General features: G+C 38.2%; 1 protein-coding gene across 1 annotated transcript in view; it reads left to right on the forward strand.

Annotated features, from left to right (window-relative positions):
- The window catches only part of LOC126297759 (glutaryl-CoA dehydrogenase, mitochondrial-like), a 133,283-nt gene that overhangs the window by 97,478 nt on the left and 10,564 nt on the right, over positions 1-25,241 (forward strand). Inside the window, exons 7-9 of the mRNA XM_049988933.1 lie at positions 7,796-8,025; positions 19,571-19,731; positions 19,818-19,940. Coding sequence (XP_049844890.1) covers positions 7,796-8,025; positions 19,571-19,731; positions 19,818-19,882 — 456 coding nt within the window. The 3' untranslated portion in view covers positions 19,883-19,940. The remainder of the gene's footprint in view (positions 1-7,795; positions 8,026-19,570; positions 19,732-19,817; positions 19,941-25,241) is intronic.

Consider the following 25,241-nt stretch of genomic DNA (forward strand, 5'->3'; position numbering starts at 1 on the left):
CTCCTAAATTCACATGATCTGATGCAGATAGTGTTTTTCCAACTAGGGTGCAGGGGAACAGTAGCACAGCCATAAACAATATTTTTATTCATTCTTCATTACTAGATGGGCATTCTGTTGGTAAAAGGGTGAATGCCCTTTCAGACCATGATGCACCAATTTTAACACTAAAAGGATTTTGTACTCAAACAAATGTCACACATAATTACAAACTATGCAGGAAAGTTAATCCAAAAGCCAGCCGGAGTGGCCGAGCTGTTCTAGGCGCTACAGTCTGGAACCGTGCGACCGCTACGGTCACAGGTTCGATTCCTGCCTCGGGGATGGATGTGTGTTTTGTCCTTAGGGTAGTTAGGTTTAAGTAGTTCTACATTCTAGGGGACTGATGACCTCTGAAGTTAAGTCCCATAGTGCTCAGAGCCATTTGAACCATTTAATCCAAAAGCAATTGAGAATTTTTTAAACCTTGTCAAGGAACAAGAGTGGTAGGATGTTCATAGTACTGGTAACATAGATGACAAATATAATGCTTTCCTTAACACATTTCTGATGCTCTTTGAGAGCTGCTTTCCATTAGAATGCCCTAAATAGGGTTGTTGTGGTCTTCAGTCCTGAGACTGGTTTGATGCAGCTCTCCATGCTACACTATCCTGTGCAAGCTTCTTCACCTTCCAGTACCTACTGCAGCCTACATCCTTCTGAATTTGTTTAGTGTATTCATCTCTTGGTCTCCCTCTATGATTTACCCTCCACGCTGCCTTCCAATACTAAATTGGTTATCCCTCGATGTCTCACAACCGATCCCTTCTTCTAGTCAAGTTGTGCCACAAGCTCCTATTCTCCCCAATTCCATTCAATACCTCCTCATTAGTTATTTGATCTACCCATCTAATCTTCAGCATTCTTCTGTAGCACCACATTTCGAAAGCTTCTATTCTCTTCTTGTCTAAACTAGTTATTGTCCATGTTTCACTTCCATACATGGCTACACTCCAAACAAATACTTTCAGAAACCACTTCCTGATACATAAATCTATATTCGATGTTAACAAATTTCTCTTCTTCAGAAACGCTTTCCTTGCCATTGCCAGTCTACATTTTATATCCTCTCTACTTTGACCATCATCAGTTATTTTGCTCTCCAAATAGCAAAACTCCTTTACTACTTTAAGTGTCTCATTTCCTAATCTAATTCCCTCAGCATCACTCGACTTAATTCGACTACATTACATTATTCTTGTTTTGCTTTTGTTGATGTTCATCTTACATCCTCCTTTCAAGACTCTGTCCATTCTGTTCAACTGCTCTTCCAAGTCCTTTGCTGCCTCTGACAGAATTACAATGTCCTCGGCAAACCTCAAGTTTTTTATTTCTTCTCCATAGATTTTAATACCTACTCCGAACTTTTCTTTTGTTTCCTTTATTGCTTGCTCAATATACAGATTGAATGACATCGGGGATAAGCTACAACCCTGTCTCACTCCCTTCCCAACCACTGCTTCCCTTTCATACCCCTAGACTCCTATAACTGCCATCTGCTTTCTCCCTGTATTTTACTCCTGCCACCTTAAGAATTTGAAAGAGAGTATTCCAGGCAACATTGTCAAAAGCTTTCTCTAAATCTACAAATGCTAGAAACGTAGGTTTGCCTTTCCTTAATCTTTCTTCTAAGATAAGTCGTAGGGTCAGTATATCCTCACGTGTTCCAACATTTCTACGGAATCCAAACTGATCTTCACTGAGGTCGGCTTCTATCAGTTTTTCCATTCGTCTGTAAGGAATTCGCGTTAGTATTTTGCAGGTGTGACTTATTAAACTGATAGTACGGTAATTTTCACATCTGTCAACACCTGCTTTCTTTGGGATTGGAATTATTATATTCTTCTTGAAGTCTGAGGGTATTCCGCCTGTCTCATACAACTTGCTCACCAGATGATAGAGTTTTGTCAGGACTGGCTCTCCAAAGGTCGTCAGTAGTTCTAATGGAATGTTTTCTACTCCCGGGGCCTTGTTTCGACTCAGGTCTTTCAGTGCTCTGTCAAACTCTTCACGCAGTATCATATCTCCCATTTCATCTTCATCTACCTCCTCATCCATTTCCATAAAACTGTCTTCAAGAACATCGCCCCTGTATAGACCCTCTATATACTCCTTCCACCCTTCTTCTTTCCCTTCTTTGCTTAGAACTGGCTTTCCATCTGAGCTCTTGATATTCATGCAAGTGGTTCTCTTTTCTCCAAAGGTCTCTTTAATTTTCTTGTAGGTAGTATCTATCTTATCTCTCATGAGATAAGCCTCTGCATCCTTACATTTGTCCTCTAGCCATCTGTGCTTAGCCATTTTGCATTTCCTGTCGATCTCATTTTTGAGACGCTTGTATTTGTTTTTGCCTGCTTCATTTACTGCATTTTTGTATTTCCCCCTTTCATCAATTAAATTCAGTATCTCCTCTGTTACCCAAGGACTTCTGCTAGCCCTCATCTTTTTACCTACTTTATCCTCTGCTGCCTTCACTATGTCATTCCTCAAAGCCACCCATTCTTCTTCTACTGTATTTCCTTCCCCCATTCCTGTCAATTGTTCCCTTATGCTCTCCCTGAAACTCTGTACAACCTCTCGTTCTTTCAGTTTTAATCTACAGTTCATAACCAACCGATTGTGGTCAGAGTCCACATCTGCCCCTGGAAATGTCTTAAAATTTAAAACCTGGTTCCTAAATCTCTGTCTTACCATTATATAATCTATCTGAAACCTATCAGTATCTCCAGGCTGCTTACATGTATACAACCTTCTTTTATGGATCTTGAACCAAGTGTTAGCTATGGTTAAGTTGTGCTCTGTGCAAAACTCTACCAGGCAGCTTCCTCGTTCATTTCTTATCCACAATCCTTATTCACATACTATGTTTCCTTCTCTTCCTTTTCCTACTATCGAATCCCAGTCACCTATGACTATTAAATTTTTGTCTCCCTTCACTACCTGAATAATTTCTTTTATCTCATCATACATTTCTTCAATTTCTTCATCATCTGCAGATCTAGTACTGTCATAGGCGTGGGCTTCGTGTCTATCTTGGCCACAATAATGCGTTCACTATGTTGTCTGTAGTAGCATACCCGAACTCCTATTTTTTATTCATTATTAAACCTACTCCTGCATTAACACTATTTGATTTTGTATTTATAACCCTGTATTCACCTCACCAAAAGTCTTGTTCCTCCTGCCACCAAACTTCACTAATTCCCACTATATCTAACTTTAGCCTATCCATTTCCCTTTTTAAATTTTCTAACCTACCTGCCCGATTAAGGGATCTAACATTCCACACTCCGATCCATAGAATGCCAGTATTCTTTCGCCTGATAACGACATCCTCTTGACTATTTTACTTCTGGAATATTTTACCCGAGAGGACGCCTTCATCATTTAATCATACAGTAAAGCTGCATACCCTCGGGAACAATTACGGCTGTAGTTTCCCCTTGCTTTCAGCCATTCGCAGTACCAGAGCAGCAAGGCCATTTTGGGTAGTGTTACAAGGCCAGATCAGTCAATCATCTAGACTGTTGCCCCTGCAACTACTGAAAAGGCTGCTGCCCCTCTTCAGGAACCACACATTTGTCTGGCCTCTCAACAGATACCCCTCCGTTGTGGTTGCACCTACGGTACGGCTATCTGTATCGTTGAGGCACGCAAGCCTCCCCACCAATGGCAAGGTCCATGGTTCATGAGGGGGGAGGGGGGGGGCTAAATAGGGTACTAGCAGTAAAAGGCAATCTGGGTGGCTAACTAGTGGGGTAAGGATATTATGTAGAACAAAGTGGGAATTATATCAAAACGTTAAAAGTGGTCACAATCAAGCTACAGTTGTGCATTGCAAACAGTACTTCAAGGTGCTTAAACATGTTATTAGGAAGACAAAGAGTACATGGCATGCAAATACAGTAGCTCATTCACAGGATATAATTAAAACCATATGGTCAGTTGTGAAGGAAGTGTCCAGTCAGAAGCACAAGGTCGGCAATATAAAGTCAGTTTCTGTTACTTATATATCAGATATATGTACAGTATTTAACAATCATTTTCTGAGCATTGCTGGTGAATTAAATAAAAATCATATAACACTCTTAGCAAATGCCTTTTTGAGACTGATGTCTGAAATATTTCTCTGTGATACGGACAAGGGGGAGATTGAGTGAATAATTAAATCACTGAAGACTATGGACTCTCATGGATATGATGGAGTGCTAAGCAGAATATTAAAGTACTTTGCTGCACATGTTAGCCCTGTATTTAGCCATATTTCTAATTTTTTGTTTAGGAATGGTCAGTTTCCTGAATGATTAAAGTACTCAGTAGGAAAGCCGCTTTATAAAAAGGAAGAAAGGGATAATGTAGACAATTTTCAACCTATTTCTATGCCATCAATGTTTGTTAAAGTCATTGAAAATGCTCTGTATGTAAGGATAATTGATAATTTTATATCACACATTTTGCTATCAAATGTACAGTTTGGCTTTAGAAGTCGTTTAACAACTCAAAATGCTATATTCTCTATTCTCTGTGAGGTACTTGATTTGTTAAACAAAAGGTTTCGAGTACTAGGTGTATTTTTGATTTAACTAAGGTGTTTGACTATGTTGGTCACAAAATGTTGCTGCAGAAATTGGACCATTATGGAATGTGGGTAGTAGCTCACAATTGGTTCACTTCTTACTTTAGCAACAGACAGCAAAAGGTCATTATTCACAGTGTTGAGAATAGTGGTGATGCGGAGTCTGAGTGGGGTACGGTGAAATGGGAGGTGCCACAGGGATCAGTGTTGGGGCCACTCCTATTCGTTATTTATATAAATGATATGACCTCTAGTATTTCAGGTAACTCTAAAATATTTCTGTTTGCTGATAACACTAGCTTGGTAGTAAAGGATGTTATGTGCAACATTGGCTCGGTTTCAAATAGTGCAGTTCATGACATAAGTTCATGACTTGTAGAAAATAAACTAATGGTAAATCACAGTAAGACTCAGCTTTTATAGTTTCTAACACACAATTCAACAAAACCTGACGTTTTAATTTCACAGAATGGGCGTATGATTAATGAAACTGAACAGGTCAAATTTCTAGGTGTTAGGATAGATAGTAAACTGTCATGGAAAGCCCACATTCAGGATTTTGTCCAAAGACTTATTGATGCCATTTTTACTGTTTGAACGGTATCTGAAGTAAGTGATCGTTCAACATGAAAATTAGTCTGCTTTGCTTATTTTCATTCACTTATAACATAAGTCTTATGCCATATGGTATTATATTTTGAGGTAACACTTATCATTTTCAAAAGATATCTGTGCTTCAGAAATGCACAGTTTGCGCAATAAGTTCACAAAACTCTTGTTGACCCCTGTTCATTAGTCTGGGTATTGATATTGGCCTCCCAGTATATTTATTCTTTACTGTCATTTCTTATTAACAATATCAGCTTATTCCCAAGAGTTAGCAGCTTTCATTCAGTTAATACTAGACAGAAATCCAATCTGCATTTGGATTGCACTTCCTTAACCCTTGTGCATATAGGTGTGCAGTATACTGCTGCAGCCATTTTCAGTGAGCTACCACAAGAGTTCAAAAATCTTAGCAGCAATCTATGCACTTTGAAATTGAAACTGCAGAGTGTCCTCATGTGTTACTCCTTCTATTCTATCGAGGAGTTCCTTGAAAAATTAAGCTTGTTCCTATGTTATATTGTTGATTGTGCTTACTCAAACGTATGGTTTGTCATTTTTGGGTTCATATACATTTTATTTTATCTGTTATTACTTTTATGTTGTAATTTCATGTTCTGACATGTTCCATGACCTTTGAGATTTGGTCCTACGGAACTTGATGTGTTAATAAAAAGAAAAAAGAGCTGTGTATTTCATAGTTTTATCATGCAAAGATAGTACAATGTGATTGTAAATTTTTGGAATGGATTCATTTGTGGGTTTATAGCTATTTATTGTATTTACAGCATCTTTACTTCAAAGTCAGCCAACCAAGCGTATTTCTTTTCCTTTCTTATGTATTCTCAGAAACTGGTACATAATTGTATATTTAGCATTATTTAATTCTGGTACATCCACCTTTGGTGAGTCCTTTTCTACCGATCTTTTTGCAATGTGTGTTGGCTTTTTCATGGTTGCCATTTGTATGAGAGAGGCAAGCCTATTACAATTGTGGAACTTCCCTCTTCTGTTTAACTGTAGCCTATGAAATGCAAATTCTTTTCATTAGTGCAGATGACAGAAATACACAAAGAATATAACAGAATCACTTGTCTGTCATACTGTCAGAAAATAATTTTTGGAGCAAACTTCGTTGCATCAGTTAGTTATCAATAAGCTACCAATTTAATTGTCTGTTTGGCTACATAGGAACCTTACATGTTGTATGTTCTGAATTTCCAGCACATTTATCTCGTTTCAATGACTTACAGTGTCATCCACTACTATAAAATAGTATTAAGAAATTTGACACTTTTGTTGCTTGTGTTGCGTAGTAGTAATAGTTGATCTGTACAACTATTTTATTGGCAACCGCTGTTATAATTTTGTAAGTCTAACCTGGAAGAGGTCCAAAAATTCAAAAAGATACTCAGAGGATACTGTTAACAAAGTATTTTATTCCTGTAAATGATTATAGCATCCTCTGTGAAGTATCTTATATGGAAACCCAATTGGGAAGGAATCAAAAAGTAATTGCAACATGCCAATAAATCTGATCATAAATAGTCTTCCAAAATATTTTGAAAAGTAAGTGGCAGGTTTAAAGTTGAAAGATACAAACTTATGTCTTCTTTTACAGGCTGATACCAAAACAGCATAGTTTCATTTGTATGAAATAAAACTAATTATTTTCTATAATTGTATTGCCAGTTAAAGATTTGCAATATGTATGACCATTTCTACTAATTTTAAGAAAATACAATTAGTGTGAGACACTACTCTTTTATCTAAACTGAGAAAATTTGTACAATTATGTTGCTACTCTTTCAAATTATCTTCTCCTTCCCCATTATGAGGCAAATCATCCTGCAGCTGAGCACGGATTTCATGAAGTACTGTAAGCAAATTGTTGACACAATTACTTTGGATGTTCTAAATTCAATCATGGAATAATCTAGATTCTCATCTCCAGATATGTACATAATTCCCAAATCAACGAACAGATTGTTGCATAGATTAAAGTTGTATCCATTAGACTCATTTCTGATGGCTGATCCGATTTATTCTTCAATGCCTAAAAGAAAAAAGTAACTCTCATCCCTAGGTTCTCACTGACCTTAATGCACATCTCCAGATATGTACATAATTTCCAAATCAACAATCAGATTGTCACGTAGATAAAAGTTGTATTCATTACACTCATTTATGATGGCTGATCCGATTTATTCTTCAAAGCCTAAAAGGGAAAAAAAAAAACTACTCTTAACCCTACAATCTGTTATCTTGTGGATTAATCTTGATAAACATTACAAATGTGTTTTTAGTTGAGGCACATTGGATTATATAATCAATACTCATTTGGTTCTTACAGTTTACACAATGTGGATATAATGAACTCGAAGAATACTAAGGAATTGATGCATACTGTAACAGTCAAAACTAAAAAAGGGCTGATGTTTGAAGTGAAGATGATACAAATTTTCTCTGTGTTCTATTTATATTCAAAATAAACTCTTCCATATTTCTCATTTTTATTGTAAGTGTTGGATCTGTTGTAACTTAAGGTTCTTTTTTTGTGCCCTTTTTCTCCAGGGACCTTTTACCTGTCTTAGTAATGCTCGTTATGGTATTGGTTGGGGAGCCCTGGGTGCAGCAGAGTTTTGCTTAGCAGAAGCACGTCGATATACACTAGAGCGTCACCAGTTTGGACGGCCTTTAGCAGCCACCCAGCTCATTCAGAAGAAATTAGCAGATATGCTTACAGAAATATCAATAGCTCTTCAAGCATGTCTTCATGTGGGTCGCCTGAAGGATAAGAATTTGTAAGTGTACTAATTTTTGAGGAATAAGAATTTGTAATATTGCTGATTTTAATCACAAAGGGAAAACAACATATTCAATCAAATCAAAACTTAATTTGAAATATGTTGAAAAAAACGTAGATAATCCAAACTTGTTCATTACTGAAAATAATTTTTTTAAATAAGGGTGAAATATAAGGTATATAAAAGAATAATAACATTTTTCACCCTAGAATTCTGTCCTGTGGTATTAACTGCCTCTATAAAGACACATTGACTTGTAATTACTTTTATGTCATAATTTTCAAAGTTACACAAGAAATGCTATGTAATTCATTTGGGAATGAAGATGTTCACTTTCAACTCAGAAATTCCTGGTAACAAACCTCACTCAGGCTTACTGTGATGCAGAAAGCAGTGGGTTATGCAGTCCCAAAAATAATTCACCCCTTATCCAAGTATGTGAAAAATCTAATATACAATATAATTAACATCAAATGCAAACTGAAATCATGTCTGCTTGACATCTCCATCTCCATAGGAAAAGGATGGAATATTAGAGCTTAACATTGTCATTGATGAGGTCATTAGAAATAGGTTGGAGAGGAAATCAGCTGTGCCCTTTTAAAAGTACCTTTCCAAGGTACTGTGCCATTTTGCTTGTATACAATTGAAAAATTTATAAATGTACAAGATTATAAAGTGTATGTGACATTGCACATATAGTTAAGTATAAATCAATGTATGTTGAAAAACAGAGATTAAAGATAGCTTAATATTAATTAAAACAAAATCATATAAATGGCTAGCATGTTACTATATTTTTCACTGAGTAAATCCTTTGTACACTAAATGACTCATTTGATTAGAGTACTGTGAAATCACATACTTAGTTACAGTATATTCTGAGGTTCATTATTATGCTGCAAAGTTCCCAAGGGGGAGTACTAATTACAGGAACTGGACACAAATTTGATGGAGGAGAGTTCAGATCCTCTCAAAGTTATTTATGTTTTCCTTTACTTCCATAAATTGATGTAGACATCTACATCTACATACATAGTCCACAAGCCACTTTATGGTGCTTGGCAGAGGTTACCTTGCACTGCAGTGAGTCATTCTCTTCCTTGTTCCACTCACAAATGGAGTGAGGGGGAAAAGACTGTCTAATTGCTTGTGTATGAACCCAAATTTCCTTATGTTTACTTCATATTCCTTACAGAAGATGTACATTGGGCGTGGTAAAATTCTTCAGCAGACAATTGCAAATGCTGCTTTCCTAAACTTTTTCAATAGTGTTTCACTAAAAATATGTCATCTTCCCTCCAGGGACTCCTATTCAATTTCTCAGAGGATTTCCATAATACTCATATAATGATTGAACCTATCAATAACAAATCTAACAACGTGCCTCTGAATTGCTCCGATGTACTCTAATACTACCTGGTAGAGTCTCAAAGGCTCTAGTGGTATTCAAGAAGTATTCTGTATGTGGCCTCCTTTAGAGATGAGCTATACTAATAAGACTTCTTGCAATAAAACAAATTTGACCACTTGCCTTCCCTGCAACTGATGTCATGTGCTTGTTACATTTGATATTGCTTTGCAACTTTACACCTAGATATTTAATTGATGTGACTGCCTATTTGGTTCACATGGGGTACCACAGCCATACTTGCACGTCATGTGCTGGCTTTCAGATTGGCTGTATGCACTGTTTAATAACAGGGTAACTGCACAACACATCAACGCCTACCATGCTTGAAAATGGCCTGCAAGGCCAAAATTGGGCAATCATGCAAGATATAATATAGGATGATTATAATTAAAATTAAACTTTCAAACCACTGTAGAAGTAACACCACTGGTCAGAATGACATCAAATTGTAACGGAATGTTATTGGAGAAGGGGGAAACGTATGCCAGACGGAAAATAAATAGTTACGAAATGTAGCAATAGATTGCACTGTAAGCAATATAATTTAATAGTGGTCGACTACAAATGACAAATGAATCATACAACAATGCCTAAGGTGTACGTTTGAGGTTAAACAAACTTAACTACTCAGTTTGCATGCGTGTACAGGTGTGATACTGTTGGTTACGTAAGCCCATCCACCACGGCAAGGTCATATCACATTGGATGGGAAAAATTGGTTTTTAATTGTCTTGAGGCAAAAAATCACATACAAAGCATTACTTACATCAGTTTTTAATTGTCCTGAGACCAAAAACTGTACAAGAAGCATCAATCAAAATCAGATCACATTATTAATTTCTGTGTGACTGGTCCAAAAAATGTCCAGCATGCTGTCCACCATTTTCTGCAACAAGTTGAAATTGAGGAACAAAATATTACACAACTGATGGAAGTGTTTCCGGAGTCATGTTCAGAATGTGTTGCACAGTGCGTGCCTTCAGTGCAGCTAAGTTTGCAGTCGGAACACTGAACACATCATCTTTCAGGCAGCTGGACAGCCAGAAGTCATACGGTTATGATCAGGTGATCAGGATGGCCAGGCTGTAAGAAAATGGCGGCTGATAATTCTATCAATTCTGAAATGGCACTTCAGCAGCTGCTTAACTGGATTTGCAATGTTCAGAGGCGTGCCATCTTGCATAAATATAATCCCATCCACACATCCATGCTTTTGGAGAGCTAGAATAACTAGGTTGCGCAAGAGACACTCATAGCACTTACCAGTGATGGTACAGGCAACAGGACCAGAAGCACCTGTCTCTTTGTAAAATATGGCCCTATGATAAATGATGCCGTAAACCCACACCACTCAGTGACCTTTTCAGGATGAAGTGGAACCGGTTGATTTGCGTGTGGATTTTCTCTTGCCCACATTCGAAAACACTGTGTATTGACATACCCTGTCAGATGTAAGTGGGCTTCATCTTTCCACAAAATCTTCCCTGGCCAATCATTGTCCACTTCGATGCAAGCAAAGGTCTCTCTTGCTGGCAGGTCAACAGGAAGCAACTCGTGTACATGGGTAATTTTGAATGTATAGCAAAGAAGAGTGTTTTGTAGGATTTTACGCTCAATGCTCATGGGTATGTCCAATGTTCAGGCAGTTCTCCGTGCACTACACGTTTGCACACCACCACTTGTCTCCTCCTGCACTGCTGTGGCCACTGCTTCCACTGACATCAAATCAATTTGTTTCCTCTGCCTATCAGGTTGCTCACCAAAAGAACACGTTTTTTCAAATTTATGAATAATTTTCTCCAGACCCACGGCAGTCATTGGACCAACGCCTTTTTTAAAACCCTACAGTGTCCAGTACTTCCACAGAATGATGTGTGCACAGTCATCATTCTTGTAATACAGCTTTACAAGCAGAGCGTGATTCTGCATTGAGACAGTCATTGCGAACGTCGCAGATGCGAAAGGAGGAAAAGCCGTGTACCTTGAGTGTTTATACCAACTTCAATGTGTCGTGCACATGACGGGTGTTTTCATTTACCTATTCTGTCACATGCAGCACCATCTGTTGATCAATTTTCATACTATATTTTTCATCTGCCATGTGTTTTCCCCCTTCTCCAATAATTTTCCATTGCAATTTGACATCATTCTGACCAGTGGTGTTATTTCTACAGTGTTTTGAAATTTTAACTTTAATTATAATCACCCTGTAAAATGAATACTCGTGAAAATCATCTGAGGTTGAAAACTTCAAAATGTCCTTTAATGTGATTGCTGATAAAAAAAAATCATGACTTTCGTGTGTCATGTGACACATTTGCAGATGAATAACATGCCCAGAACTTCTAAAATTGATCCTAAAAGTGTGCTTGTCATACTTACTGATAAGAGTAAGAATTTTCCAGTGTTGTATAATGAAACACTTAAAGTTTAATTATTTATCAACAAGAATAATGTGTGGTAGCTTAACCATGATCACCTTGTAGACATTTGTTTAAGGAGTTGGGCATCCTCACTTCTGCTTCACAGTATATTTATTACCTCATGAAGTTTGCAGTTCATTACTGTACATTATGATGTACATAATTACAATACCACAAATAAAAATGACATCCATTACTCCACATAAAGGTTGTCTTTAGCAAAAAAAAAGAGGGGGTAGTGTAATGCTGCAACAAAAATTGTTGATAACTTAATGAGGCATATAAAATGTTTGGCTGACAGCAAAGCACAATTTGAGAACAAACTGAGAAAGTTTCTCCTTTACATCTCCTCCTGTTCTATAGAAGAATTTATGTTATTCTAATGTGGTAAAGGTGATGGGTAAGAATTACCAAATCAGATCAGCATGCTGTAACAATATTCAAAAAATAATTTGTGATGGATTGTAAAATGACTCATTCCTACAAGATATTGATTTATATACAACAAACTCAATTTAAATTGTGCAATTTTTACTATTAAAATAAAATTGTTTTAAACATGAGATAAGTTGGTACATTTCACACAGTGACTGTCTCTGAGTATTTCAACAAATTTAAACAGATGGCGGGTGGGTAGTGGGAAAAACTGAAGACCAAGCTTAAGAAAATTCCTCACACACTGATTGCCTATAATATTAATGTTATGAACATCCTTCCTCAAAACTGAGCTCACCTAGTAGCCCAGGGGGGATGTCATAATACCAGAGGTATTATGGAGTAATGAGGAATAGAACCTAATAGCATCTAGCAAAACGTTTCGGCCTTATGACAGCAGTAACATGTCATTGCTCGGACTGTGTGAAACAGTGTGTGTAGATAGCCTCCCTGATCCATAACTACTCAACTGTTGACCACAACACACAGAAATTGGCCAGAAATGGATCCAAGAGACATACATGTGGTGTCCTATATGTGCTCATTATGATTAAGGTCAGGTGACCTGGAGGACCAGAAAACTTTCTCGGATAAGGGACTGTCTTTCTAAAGGTACAAGTCACCTGGAGAGGGAGGTGAGAGATTTAGTGTGCACCTGATTGGGCTGAAGGTTGTTGTATCATTCACTGGTGAGGAACAATGTTAGTTATACCAGGAACCACATTTCATTCCATGTCCACCATACGGTTATACCACTGCTACTGGCCTGAATGGTGTTCTTTTGGAAAAACAGCTCACCTTGTTTTTGGTGTAATCATACCCCGCCATAAGAGTGTACCAGTGTGTTCTGCACCTTGTCAGTTCAGGTAACTTTCTTTACTGTCAGTGTCCAGTGATGATATGAATATCCATGCTCTTTGATGTTCAATTAGCATGTGAGAGTGGTGACTTCTACGCATTATAGTGAGAGGATGATTGTGGGTGCTGACCAATCATCATTGTTGTTCATGGAGGTATGTTCCATCTATGTAACTAAATGAAAGGCAGTGTGTTTATCTCCATATGCCTTTTGCTTCTTTTGTTTGTGAAGCATTTTCAGTGGCATGTTATACATATTTCTTTTTTATACATATAATAAATTTGTGTTCGCCCCGATGGCTGAGAAGTCGGCATGGTGGTCTGTCATGTCATGGGGCCCAGTTTCAATTCCTGGCTGGGTCGGAGATTTTCTCCGCCCAGGGACTGGGTGTTTTGTTGTCCTCATTATCATTTCATCATCATCAGTGGAAGGCAACAGGAAACCACCACTGGAATTACTTCCCTAGTCGCTCATGGGGTGGACCTCTCTGATGAGGCTTCCTCCATGACAAGACCTGCCATAAGGCAGAACACAAAGTTTTAGTTTTTATAAATGTGTTATATAGTAGTTACAGAATGTTAGTATGTTACATTTTGTCATGTTTTTCTCTTGTTTTTTAGATTAGAACCAACTTTTGTATCACAAATTTTGTGATCTTGAATTATCATTTGGTGTTATGATTTCAAGTGTTGTTAGTCCATATGTGGTTCTGGAGATGTATTCATTCAGTCCCCATACTCCAGCTGGCTGATTTCTGGTGTTTGTTCACCCACATTTATCATTTTTCATTTATTTTGTGTGTGTGTGTGTGTGTGTGTGTGTGTGTGTGTGTGTGTGGCGAGAGAGAGAGAGAGAGAGATGTTGATTTGGTCATTAATTACTTTCCTTTTCATTGCAAGGGCTCTTCGTATGTGAAAGTTTTCTTGTAATATGAGGAGTTTTGTTGTGATCGTTCACTCTAATAATTTTATGTGAGAAGAGTGAACAGTCACAACAAAAAACTCCTGACATTACGAGAAAACTTTCACATACAAAGAGCTCATGCAATGAAAAAGAAAGTAGTTAATGACCTAATTAATGTAATCAATAACTCTCTGATCATGTTAGCCACTAAAACAATAATAAACAGAAATCGGAAACATTAACCAGAGTAAATAATTGATGACTCTTCCTCCCCCCCTCCCCATCATCCCCCCCCCCTCCCCATCATCCCCCCCCCCCTCTCTCTCTCTCTCTCTCTCTCTCTCTCTCTCTCTCTCTCTCTCTCTCTCTCACACACACACACACACACACACACACACACACACACACACACACACACACACAAACACACACACACACTTATTCACTTAAGGAAAAAAAAGACTGCTCTCACAAATAATGTAACATTTACACATAACAACATAACAAAATACACACACCCAAAACAAATGGAAAAATATGAAACCACACACAAAAGACAAAAGATAAACCACATGGTGATAGTTGGCGATACCACATACTGTAAACAAGCACATATTGATCACAAAATGAAAAGTGCAAGTAATGTGTTGTAATAAATGTGGGTGAAAAAACTGCCATAAATCGCCCAGCTGGTGCATAGGGACCCTATGAACACAGCTACAGGACCACACACATGAACTAACAATACTGAAAATCGGAAGTAACATCAAATGATAATTTAACCTAACAAGATCTGTGTAATAAAAGTTGTTTGTAATCTAAAAAACAAGAGAAAATGTAACATAGTAACATATTGTAACTATTACATAATACATTTATTTTATGTATAAAAAGAAAAATGTATTACAGACCACTGAAGATGTTTCATGAATAAAAGAAGTGAAACGTATATGGCATAGACAATCTAACTTTCATTGACTTACATTTTCGAAACGTACATCCATGAAATTTGAAGCAACTAAGGAATGACAGAGATAGGAAAAAATGACGTCGTCGTTGTTCTGCATTGAACTGGCTGTGGCCCATCACTTAAATCTTACAACCTGCACTAACTAATGGAGCTAGTGGAAATCTCTTTCATCACTGTGTTCTTTCTCATGACATATGAGATTGGTGGTAGTGATTTTCCCCATAAGCAAGTCCTCAGGAACACCCTTGAAAGAGTGGCATTTGAAAAGCCCATCAATCACATAGCCTCAAATGGAGTGTCTCATGTGCCATATACACATGATCTGATCTTGATGAAATATGCTAATATTGCATATCTTTAACATCCTGCTCTCAACTGTTATGCCAATGACCAGTACAAAATTTGATGACTGCCAGTCATGTGGCATGCCAAAGTGTTCACTTTGAAAACAGGACCACTCTCTTTCCTACACAGCACCTATCTCAAATTTATGTACTCGTGGCATGGCAGGTGCAAAGAGTGCAGTTAAGTCATTCAGTGTACTCCGTATTCTGAGATTACAGAAAACTGCTGATTAACTTCAACAAAAGTCACATTTTGATAATTTAGAAGCTACAAATGATTACTGCAAAAGCAGCATAGGTTATTGGATGTTCATATTCTGATATTACTAATGTTTATCAAAAGCAAACAAATTATACTTACCTAGTAGAGATTAGAGTTTGAAATATGATCAGTGAATTTGCTAGTAGCAGAGTGGCAACTCAGTTGAAGGTTCGGAAAAGGTGACATGGACCTTGTTGGGACCTGGGGTTGCTATAGAAGGCATTATGAAAGCTGTGGAAATTGCCAGTATTTTTATTAGTCACATAGGTACCCGCGGTCTAGGGGTAGCGACTTTGATTCATAATCAAAAACGTCTTCGGTTCCGGGTTCGATCCCCGCCACTGCCTAAATTTTGATAAATAATCAGCATTGGCAGCCGAAGACTTCCGGCATAAGAAGTCAGCCTCATTCTTCCAACGACCTTGTCAAAGAGGGCGGAGGAGCGGATAGAGGTTCAGGGCACTCTCTTGTCCTAGGGGTGGGAAATTACCCCTAAAGGTGGAAGAATCAGCAATGATCAATGACATGAGGATGCAGAAGGCAATGGAAACCACTGCATTAAAGACACGTAATGTGTATCCACAGGACATGTGGCCTGTAGTTGAAGAAGTGTCCTGATGATCTCTCCATTGGCAAAAGATTCCAGAATAGTCCCCAATTCGAATCTCCGGGAGGGGACTGCCGTGAGGGAGAAAAAGATTGAATAATCAACGAAAGGATAATGCTCTACGAGTCGTGGAGTGGAATGTCAGAAGCTTGAACGTGGTAGGAAAACTAGAAAATCTGAAAAGGGAAATGCAAAGGCTCAATCTAGATAAAGTAGGGGTCAGTGAAGTGAAGTGGAAGGAAGACAAGGATTTCTGGTCAGATGAGTATCGGGTAATATAAACAGCAGCAGAAAATGGTATAACAGGTGTAGGATTCATTATGAATAGGAAGGTAGGGCAGAGGGTCTGTTACTGTGAACAGTTCAGTGATCGGGTTGTTCTAATCAGAATCGACAGCAGACCAACACCGACAACGATAGTTCAGGTATACGTGCCGACGTCACAAGCTGAAGATGAACAGATAGAGAAAGTGTATGAGGATATTGAAAAGGTAATGCAGTATGTAAAGGGGGATGAAAATCTAATAGTCATGGGCGATAGCGAATACCCTGTTCAAGAATCACAAGAGGAGGAGGTATACTTGGAAAAGGCCGGGAGATACGGGAAGATTTCAATTAGATTACATCATGGTCAGACAGAGATTCCGAAATCAGATACTGGATTGTAAGGCGTACCCAGGAGCAGATATAGACTCAGATCACAATATAGTAGTGATGAAGAGTAGGCTGAAGTTCAAGACATTAGTCAGGAAGAATCAATACGCTAAGAAGTGGGATACGGAAGTTCTAAGGAGTGACGAGATACGTTTGAAGTTCTCTAACGCTATAGATACAGCAATAAGGAATAGCGCAGTAGGCAACACAGTTGAAGAGGAATGGACGTCTCTAAAAAGGGCCATCACAGAAGTTGGGAAGGAAAACATAGATACAAAGAAGGTAGCTGCGAAGAAACCATGGGTAACAGAAGAAATACTTCAGTTGATTGATGAAAGGAGGAAGTACAAACATGTTCCGGGAAAATCAGGGATACCGAAATACAAGTCACTGAGGAATGAAATAAATAGGAAGTGCAGGGAAGCTAAGACGAAATGGCTGCAGGAAAAATGTGAAGACATAGAAAAAGATATGATTGTCGGAAGGACAGACTCAGCATACAGGAAAGTCAAAACAACCTTTGGTGACATTAAAAGCAATGGTGGTAACATTAAGAGTGCAACGGGTATTCCAGTGTTAAATGCAGAGGAGAGAGCAGATAGGTGGAAAGATACATTGAAAGCCTCTATGAGGGTGAAGATTTGTTTGATGTGATAGAAGAAGAAACAGGAGTCGATTTAGAAGAGATAGGGGATCCAGTATTAGAACCGGAATTTAAAAGAGCTTTGGAGGACTTACGGTCAAATAAGGCAGAAGGGATAGATATCATTCCATCAGAATTTCTAAAATCATTAGGGGAAGTGGCAACAAAACGACTATTCACGTTGGTGTGTAGAACATATGAGTCTGGCGTCATACCATCTGACTTTCGGAAAAGCATCATCCACACAATTTCAAAGACAGCAAGAGCTGACAAGTGCGAGAATTATCGCACAATCATCTTGACAGCTCATGCATCGAAGCTGCTTACAAGAATAATATGCAGAAGAATGGAAAAGAAAACTGAGAATGCACTAGGTGACGATCAGTTTTGCTTTAGGAAAAGTAAAGGCACGAGAGAGGCAATTCTGACGTTAGGGCTAATAATGGAAGCAAGGCTAAAGAAAAATCAAGACATGTTCATAGGATTTGTCGACCTGGAAAAAGTGTTCGACAATATAAAATGGTGCAAGCTGTTAAAGATGCTGAACAAAGTAGGGGTAAGCTATAGGGAGAGATGGGTCATATACAATATGTACAACAACCAAGAGGGAATAATAAGAGTGGACGATCAAGAACGAAGTGCTCGTATTAAGAAGGGAGTAAGACAAGCCTGTAGCCTTTCGCCCCTACTCTTCAATCTGTACATCGAGGAAGCAATGATGGAAATAAAAGAAAGGTTCAGGAGTGGAATTAAAATACAAGGTGAAAGGATATCAGTGATACGATTCGCTGATGACATTGCTATCCTGAGTGAAAGTGAAGAAGAATTAAATTATCTGCTGTACGGAATGAACAGTCTAATGAGTACACAGTATGGTTTGAGAGTAAATCGGAGAAAGACGAAGGTAATGAGAAGTAGTAGAAATGAGAACAGCGAGAAACTTAACATCAGGATTGATGGTCACGAAGTCAATGAAGTTAAGGAATTCTGCTACCTAGGTAGTAAAATAACCAATGACGGACGGAGCAAGGAGGACATCAAAAGCAGACTCACTATGGCAAAAAAGGCATTTCTGGCCAAGAGAAGTCTACTAATATCAAATACCGGCCTTAATTTGAGGAAGAAATTTCTGAGGATGTACATCTGGAGTAGTGAAACATGGACTGTGGGAAAACCGGAACAGAAGAGAATCGAAGCATTTGAGATGTGGTGTTATAGACGAATGTTGAAAATTAGGTGGACTGATAAGGTAAGGAATGAGGTGGTTCTACGCAGAATCGGAGAGGAAAGGGATATGTGGAAAACACTGATAAGGAGAAGGGACAGGATGATACGACATCTGCTAAGACATGAGGGAATGACTTCCATGGTACTAGAGGAAGCTGTAGAGGGCAAAAACTGTAGAGGAAGGCAGAGATTGGAATACGTCAAGCAAATAATTGAGGACGTAGGTTGCAAGTGCTAATCTGAGATGAAGAGGTTAGCACAGGATAGGAATTCGTGGCGGGCTGCATCAAACCAGTCAGTAGACTAATGGAAAAAAAAAAAAAATGCTCCTTCATAGTTTATGGTCTCCCTACCAGATGTGGCGTTCCCAGGAAAACACAATCCATACCAACAGGTCAAAATCACGCTACAGTGGTTTGAGGGATATTTGATGTCCTGATTGCACATCATCCCAGTTGAATTGGTCTGGGGTGTCATTAACCATGCATTAGGGACATGGAGACTCCATGTTCTGATAATGTGCAGCTGTCTTGTATGTCAAGCTGAGGCAGCTATGTATTAGGTGACTAGGTGTAGTGTGAAACTGGATGTTGTGATGCAAGAGTGGTCTCCTAATTATATGCTTCAGTTTCATCAACAAAAGTTGTCTTATGTGAAAAGCCATTTGTGTTTCATAATAATATAATAAAAATAGCTGTTCTCAAGATTTTACACAAATTCCTCACTTTCTCACTTACATATTAAACCATCTTCATTTTCTCCATATAAGTCAAAGTTTCATTTTGTACATATTCTTTTAAGGTGTACTCCAGAAATGATATCGATACTGAAACGTAATTCCTGTGGAAAGGCTTTGGACATTGCACGCACTGCTCGTGACATGTTGGGTGGGAATGGCATTTCTGATGAATATCATATTATTAGACATGTTCTGAATCTGGAATCAGTCAATACATATGAAGGTAAGGTCATACACTTTTTCTGTCTTTTTCCTCTTTGTTTCCTGAATGCGAATAATGGACAACTGCACTTGATCAATCTGTTATAGGTACTCACGATATCCATGCTCTCATTCTTGGGAGAGCTATAACTGGAATACAAGCATTTAGCTAAAAACTGGACTAAATATTGTGTTCCTACGGAATATTTATGCATTGCTGTATATTCTGAGGTATGTGTGACAATACTTAACCACTGTGATTCTAAAATATGTAAATAATACTGTACATATTTATTTATTTATTGCTGTATTCTGAATGAGAATATCCAGTGTGTTTTACTCAAAGTTTACCTGCAATAGAAAAAGTAAATCAGTCATCAATCCAAAGATTGCACTTTACCACCAAGCCACACTTACCTGCAATATGAAGCGTAAATTTTATGTCAACACTGTAAGTTCTAGTTTTCTGTCCATTAAAATTTATTAATAATAACTGACACTGAACTTATGTTTGACTGTGTGTGGAAAATATAATGAAGAAAACAGAACATACAATTTCCTAACTCCGGCTATGATTCCTATACAATGAATAATGTTTGTGGAGGTATGAAGCCACAATTGTTTAGTTTATTGTTTATCCACAGATAAATTATATGTCTAACATCAGTTTGATACAAAGAGAAAACACAAGTAAAAGTTAACTGACAAGAATTAGGAAATAGATCTGCTGTTCACTTGTCCCATGGGTGATGCATCTGTTCATTTAAAAGATTATAAGATCACACTAACTTTTATTACTGACTTTCAAGTGCTATGTAAGAACATGTTATTTCTCATAAATACTGAACATTTACTGGAAACACTGACTTATGTTTCTGAAATGTTCAATATACTGTCCTCTTTCATAAACAGCACTGCACCCTGCTGCTGATTTTCTATAGACTTACTAGCTGAGAAACCCAGCATTGTGTGGATATTAATTTTGCCAATTTTCTATTAGAAATGAAACCTTGTATGTATTTGAGCAGTATACTTGGTGCTAGAGTGCAGTTTTGTGAACATCACTATGGCAATGCCTCTCCATATCTCTGTAGGCAGCTATAGTTTCTGTATACTGCCATTTTTGCTTCACAGTTCAAACATGCCAAAAGCACAAGCAGGTGTAAGGGATTACCTTAAGTTGACTTGACTAGGAGTGTTTTAGTACTTAAGAATAAGTACATTTAAATGTCATGCATGATGCAAAAGTTTTTCCTGATCTGTATATCATACAGTGATATAATTTTGTGGTTACATTCAGCAACTTTTGTGGATAGTGTCTGCAAAATGTGTTGTGAATAGAGTTAGTAGCAAAGGAGTGAAAATGTAAATGTCATGCACAATGTAGCAGTTTTTCATGCATCTCAGTGTTAATGAAGTCAAATGTCCTGAACTGTGGTGGGTAGGTGGTTCTTACCCCTCACCAATTGTTGCTTGACAGTAATGGATATGTATATCACGTTTGCTTGAAATTGGTCCACTAGTTTAGGAAAATATGTGGAACACACACACACACACACACACACACACACACACACACACACACACCAGCAGCAGATAGTTTTGAAAGCTTGGGTATTTTTGTATAATTTTATATGTTTTGGCCGTACTAACAGTTTTGCCCCTAGAAAATAGGCAGTGGGAAGAAATTCTGTCTCAAAATTTTATTGGTTTATCAGGTGAAGTTTTCTTTTGACACAACAACAACTTTCTCTGACAAAACTACTGATAGATGCATGTAAACTAACCTGCTTGTAAAGGTGTGTTTACATCTGTTTAACTTTATGTGTGCACCATAGTTCAATTCTTTTATCTTGGCGGCTCGCGCATGCCTGCACAGACGTGGGAGATTGCTGCGTTGCCAGTTGCACACGACGCACTTGCCAAGAGAAGCAGCGCCATAGTATAGTATAGTTTGCAAGCTTACGTTTAGGGGGGAGCACACAGTTCATGAAGTAAACCCACCACGGCCGCATTAACCCTTTCACTGCTACAAAGACGTGCTCCCTGCATTCCGCGCTGTGTGCGCTTGTCACTGCACTGCTCGCCTGTGCAGACACATGGTGTTCTGACTGCTTTGACACACTTATCATTCGATTTCACAAAAAACTATTTGGCCCAAAAATTAGATTTTTACACATCTTCTTGACTGATACCTTCCCCCCATAAATGACTTAATTTTGTTTCAATGTTCAATGCAGTTATTATGCAGCATTAAATATAGTAAACCATTGCACCAAATTGTGAAGAGTTTGCAGAGGTAAAGGTGCATAGCATATACTTTCCGTATGGTCGATTTTAGTTGCCACAATGTTGAGAATGAAATGTGCACAAGATACCTAAATTTCATACAAAATTTACTGTATAACAATATCTCATTTAATTTAAGTACCACATTAGGTGTCATATGTAATATTGAGAATTATCCATCTTTTGCGACTGTAACAAAAGTTTTATTTACACTGGGCACCTTTGGCTTTATTTTAAAGCACTTCAAGCTATCAAAAGGAAGTAGACAAAATACATTAAACAAAACTGTGGACTTACGTGAACATTAGGACTCCGTCTATCAGTGAAGTGTTCTGAGCTATGTCAAATATAATTTTTGTGTGTGGCATGCACAAACAGCATTTATTTGCTAAAATACTGATCAGCCGACACAAACGTTGAAAATTGTGTCACCGCAGCACAAAACTATGAAAGGTGACTTGGCAATGGAGGAGAGAAAATACTGTCCACTGAAGATGCTTCGAAAGAGAGAAACGCGTCTGGTCTAAATAAGCGCTTGTTACAGTTGCGGAAGAGGAATATATTTCAATACCATTGGTAAAACTGTGACTGTGGAACAAAAACAAAAAAGAGAACATGAGTATCATTGTAACATTGTGTATGTGCCACACCTTTCGTTGATTGAAGTGCTTTAAAATAAAACCAAACGTGCCCGGTGTAAATAAAACTTTTGTTAAAGTCGCGAAAGATGGAATATTTCTCAGTATTACATACGACACCTATGTGGTACTTAAATTAAATGAGATATTGTTATACAGTAAATTTTATATGAAATTTAGGTATCTTGTCCACATTTCTAAAATCGACCATACGGAAAGTATACGCTATACCTCTGAAAACTCTTCAAAATTTCGTGCAATGGTTTACTACATTTAATGCTGCACAATAACTGTGTTGAACATCGAAACAAAATTAAGTCATTCATGGGGGAAAGGTATCAGTCAAGAAGATGTGTAAAAATCAAATTTTTGGGCCAAACAGTTTTTGTGAAATCGAATGATAAGTGTGTCGAAGCAGTGGGAACACCATGTGTCTGCACAGGAGAGCATTGCAGTGATAACAAAATCGTGCACAGCACAGAATGCAGGGAGCACGTGTCTGCAGCAGCGAAAGGGTTAATGAAGAGACAAAGCACTAGAAATTGCAAAAAATTGCATTCAAATGAATAAAATTTGTGAAGTAAGACACTGCGATATTGTTTTTAAATAAAGAAAATATTAAGCACCGTGCAAGGTTTGAACTCATAATCTTTTGCTTAGTAGCCCAACACCTTAACCGTTATAACCTTTTGCTTAGTAGCCCAACACCTTAACCGTTATAACCTTTTGCTTAGTAGCCCAACACCTTAACCGTTATAACCTTTTGCTTAGTAGCCCAACACCTTAACCGTTACGCTAACACAGCTCATCTTACAATGTAACTACATGAGGAGTCTAACACGTCACGCAAAATACTGACAAATACTGTTGGTATGACTATGAATGACTGACGCTTTGTTGAAGTACAATAGGAAATAAACAATTACCACTGTTCTTTATTGAGAGAAAGCGGTTCGTGAGATTGACACAAACACCTTTCCTTGCTATCGCCTGAATTAGGAGTCTTATTACTTGTTAGGTTTAATTAATTCATAGAATATGAAGCATTTGATATCAAGAATGCTTTTTCCAAACTTTCTATAAAAGAAAGTCTGCTATCAAGACATTGATTTTGTTCTATTACTTTATTTATGACTGAACGTTTCTAAAACTGAAAACACTCGTCCGTGCTCTGCACTGCAGTCGAGATCTGGCAACGTCGTTACCTGTTCATTGGCTGACTGTGTTTTGTGACATCAGATGCGCAGAACGAACCTAAACTCGGCCGCCAACATAAATGACGGGCACTATAGGTGCATGTAGCCATTGAACGGAGAGGTGAGGGGGTGAATGCAACTTCGCAGAGTCACACGGGCTTCTGATTTGTGCACACAGGCTGCCCCATGTAGGCACAGAAATCTCCCCACTCCAGACAGGGAGACAAATGCAGCAGTCATGTACGTCTATGTAATTTGAAGAATATTATCATGCATTTCTTATTTGTGGCTGGTATATTCTGCAGATTATAAAGACAGTGTAAAATGAAATGATTGTCTACAATAAAGACACACCTGAACACAGTAAAGCCTTTGTTTGTAGTTCTGACAAGTACATATTGATGAAGAGTGATTCTGGGACTCTTGATGTGCCAGCACTGACCCGTTTCCTTTACATGTCACTTCAGTTCATAGATAGTTTGCTTATAAAAATAGTAATAATAATAATAATAATAATAATAATAATAAAGTTCACCTTACTAAGTTACCAATCTGGCAGTGTCACTGCAAGTCCTCAGTGGTGCATGAATAATTGAGTCTCAGATCCTGAAATTGTATTAGTTGCTGTTCTCACAGTTCAAGGACGGATGTAACACCATTGATTTAATTTTGATACTCTTCCTTATTTATTCAGATTAAGTTGCATGCAACTGATGACCAGTTCTCACGTTTTTTCATAGTATCAGCAGTTTATAAAAATAATTTCATTAGTAATACTCATCTAATCAGTCCACTTTCTCTCCAGATAATAACATTAGTTGGCCAAGTTAGTTACCGAATATAATGGACTTTTGACAGTGGCAGGATAACTCTTCGATAGCGCTCTAACAGGTTCAACAATCATGTCTCCCTTATCCATATTTACACCTATCACTGACTGGCTACACAAGGAAGTTCATACACGTTTATTTTCACAGCTGAGCACAGATCGTTTCACTGATGTGTTGACAAAATAATTGCTGATTGTGGGACTGATTAAGGTACAGTGCTTGTGGTGCAGGGTGTGGTGGCTAGAAGCCAGGATGCTGCAAACGGGAGGTGGAGCAGAGGTCGAGCCCAGATGGCAGAGGACGGCAGCTGCAAATGTAACAAGTTCTTTTATTGACACATCTGCACTGCTTGATGCATAGGGTCAGTGCCCAGCTGGCTGCCGACTTCTGCTCAGCTGTCTGCCTGCACAACCCTTGTTGCCGGTGCAGCACTACATCGTGCCAGTGACCTTGTTACATAAGCTGGTTGCATGGACCCTGCACCATCATTGTGCAAATTTTATGCTGCCATGGCTTCTCTGGCCCCAAGTACCATCTGCTGACATCACAGCAGGGGTGCCCACCACACTGGGCTCCCTG

The sequence above is a fragment of the Schistocerca gregaria genome, chromosome X (genome assembly GCF_023897955.1).
Source record: "Schistocerca gregaria isolate iqSchGreg1 chromosome X, iqSchGreg1.2, whole genome shotgun sequence".
Classification (NCBI taxonomy): domain Eukaryota; kingdom Metazoa; phylum Arthropoda; class Insecta; order Orthoptera; family Acrididae; genus Schistocerca; species Schistocerca gregaria.